This window comes from Octopus bimaculoides, chromosome 30 (genome assembly GCF_001194135.2).
Source record: "Octopus bimaculoides isolate UCB-OBI-ISO-001 chromosome 30, ASM119413v2, whole genome shotgun sequence".
Taxonomy (NCBI): Eukaryota; Metazoa; Mollusca; class Cephalopoda; order Octopoda; family Octopodidae; genus Octopus; species Octopus bimaculoides.
The window spans coordinates 4,890,240-4,891,861 of NC_069010.1; the positions used below are offsets into that span (position 1 = coordinate 4,890,240).

The 1,622-nt window shown below is 36.4% G+C and overlaps 1 protein-coding gene across 1 annotated transcript in view; it reads right to left on the reverse strand.

Annotated features, from left to right (window-relative positions):
* Positions 1-126: 126 nt before the first annotated feature.
* The window catches only part of LOC106871513 (leucine-zipper-like transcriptional regulator 1), a 28,510-nt gene continuing 27,014 nt past the window's right edge, over positions 127-1,622 (reverse strand). The window contains exon 20 of the mRNA XM_052978094.1: positions 127-978. Within this exon, the coding sequence (XP_052834054.1) occupies positions 862-978 (117 nt within the window). The 3' untranslated portion in view covers positions 127-861. The remainder of the gene's footprint in view (positions 979-1,622) is intronic.

The following is a 1,622-nucleotide window of genomic DNA, read 5'->3' on the forward strand; positions in this document are numbered from 1 at the left end:
AGATCACATATCATGTGTCTACTAAGACCGGATAATTCCCTTTGAGAATTATCTAGTCTTAGTAGACACATGACGTGATCTTCTTCTAGCACATTGGCAGTCCACCTAGTGGCCTCCTTTATATATATTTTTATATCTACACACATATATATATATATATATATATGTGTGTGTATATCCAACTTAATGTGGAGGTCTTGTTACAACACCAAGCAGTGTGTTATTAGCGTTGAAAGATCCTCTCGAATGGGTGCTTGGTGCATAAAAGCACACACACACACATGGATTGTAGCAGACGAGAACCATCTGTTATGAGTGCTGGAAGCCCCGTATCATGTTCTTTCAGTCTACTTGACATCATCAGTGGGAGGTGCCTGGTCACCGCTTGCCAGTCAAATCTTGCTGCTATGATATATAGAATTTCAGAATCTTTTCAGGCACTGATGTTGTAAATAGCCAACAGGCTTATTAAAAAATTAATTACTAATGATGGAAGAGTCATTAATACCAAAATGTAATCTTTGTATTCGACTTAAACATGGATGTGTTGTTAGAACACCAAATACTGTGTTGGATATAAAGATTACCTTTGTGTGTTCGTACTGCTTCTTTCTCTAATAATTAATATATATATAAATTAATATATATATAATTCTAGAGTATCACAACTTTGCCTTTTTTTCAAAAAGCAGTGATACCAGTGTTGCACTGGTGTCTTTACAAACTAAATCAGTCCAGCTGTGATTGTAGTTTAAAGCAGAGAGCATGAGGTTTCTTTTGGATTCAGGTACCAAATTGTAATGCCAAAGGAATCGGTCATTTTATGAGAGGAAACGTCAGAAGAGACAAGGAGGTCAAGGGTCATGAGTTTGATAAATCTTGACAGTGTCGGCTTTCGTTCATGTCATTACCAACGGCATCGATAATGTCCAAGAGCAACTCTCGCTTTAGATTCCGTATCTGTGGTAAACGAGCCACCTGTAACGAAAGAGAAAGACAGAGAGACATTGAGTGAGAGAAATATATCTATTTATCTATACACACACACATGACTGTGTCTTCATGCATACGTATTCTTATATTTGCATAAGTGTGTGGTGGGGCAAAATGAGTAACCAGGGTGAAATAAGCAATTTTTGATTTCTTGTTATTTTTTCACTACCTGTTTTGAAATCCTTACATTGCATTTATTATTTCATCTTTAGGAGTAAAAATTGGTCAGCATGGTTGAGTCTAAACACAGGTGAGTCTAAAACATAGTCAGGTGACAGGTTCTTTTTCAAGAAATTTTTCCTGCTAATAAGCGACGGAGTGCCAACAACAAATTACATCAAAACTGGGGCATTTTGATGCCAGAAAAATTTGGATACAGCCTTCAGGGTCCAACCCATTACTCTGCTTTGTTTTTATGTTCATTAAAGTGGAAAATCCTTTTTTGCAAAGGTAGGTTGTTGCAAAAGGCGGCAACTTTTTGATTGCCTCTTCATGCCAGAAGAAAAACTTCTGTCGTAACAAGGAACAGGTTTTTTTTTTTTTATATAACTTTACTTATTACCCCCAAGAATTCTATTTTTACTCCACTTGGGGTAATTTACTTCAGTTTGTTGATCCCTCAACTATTG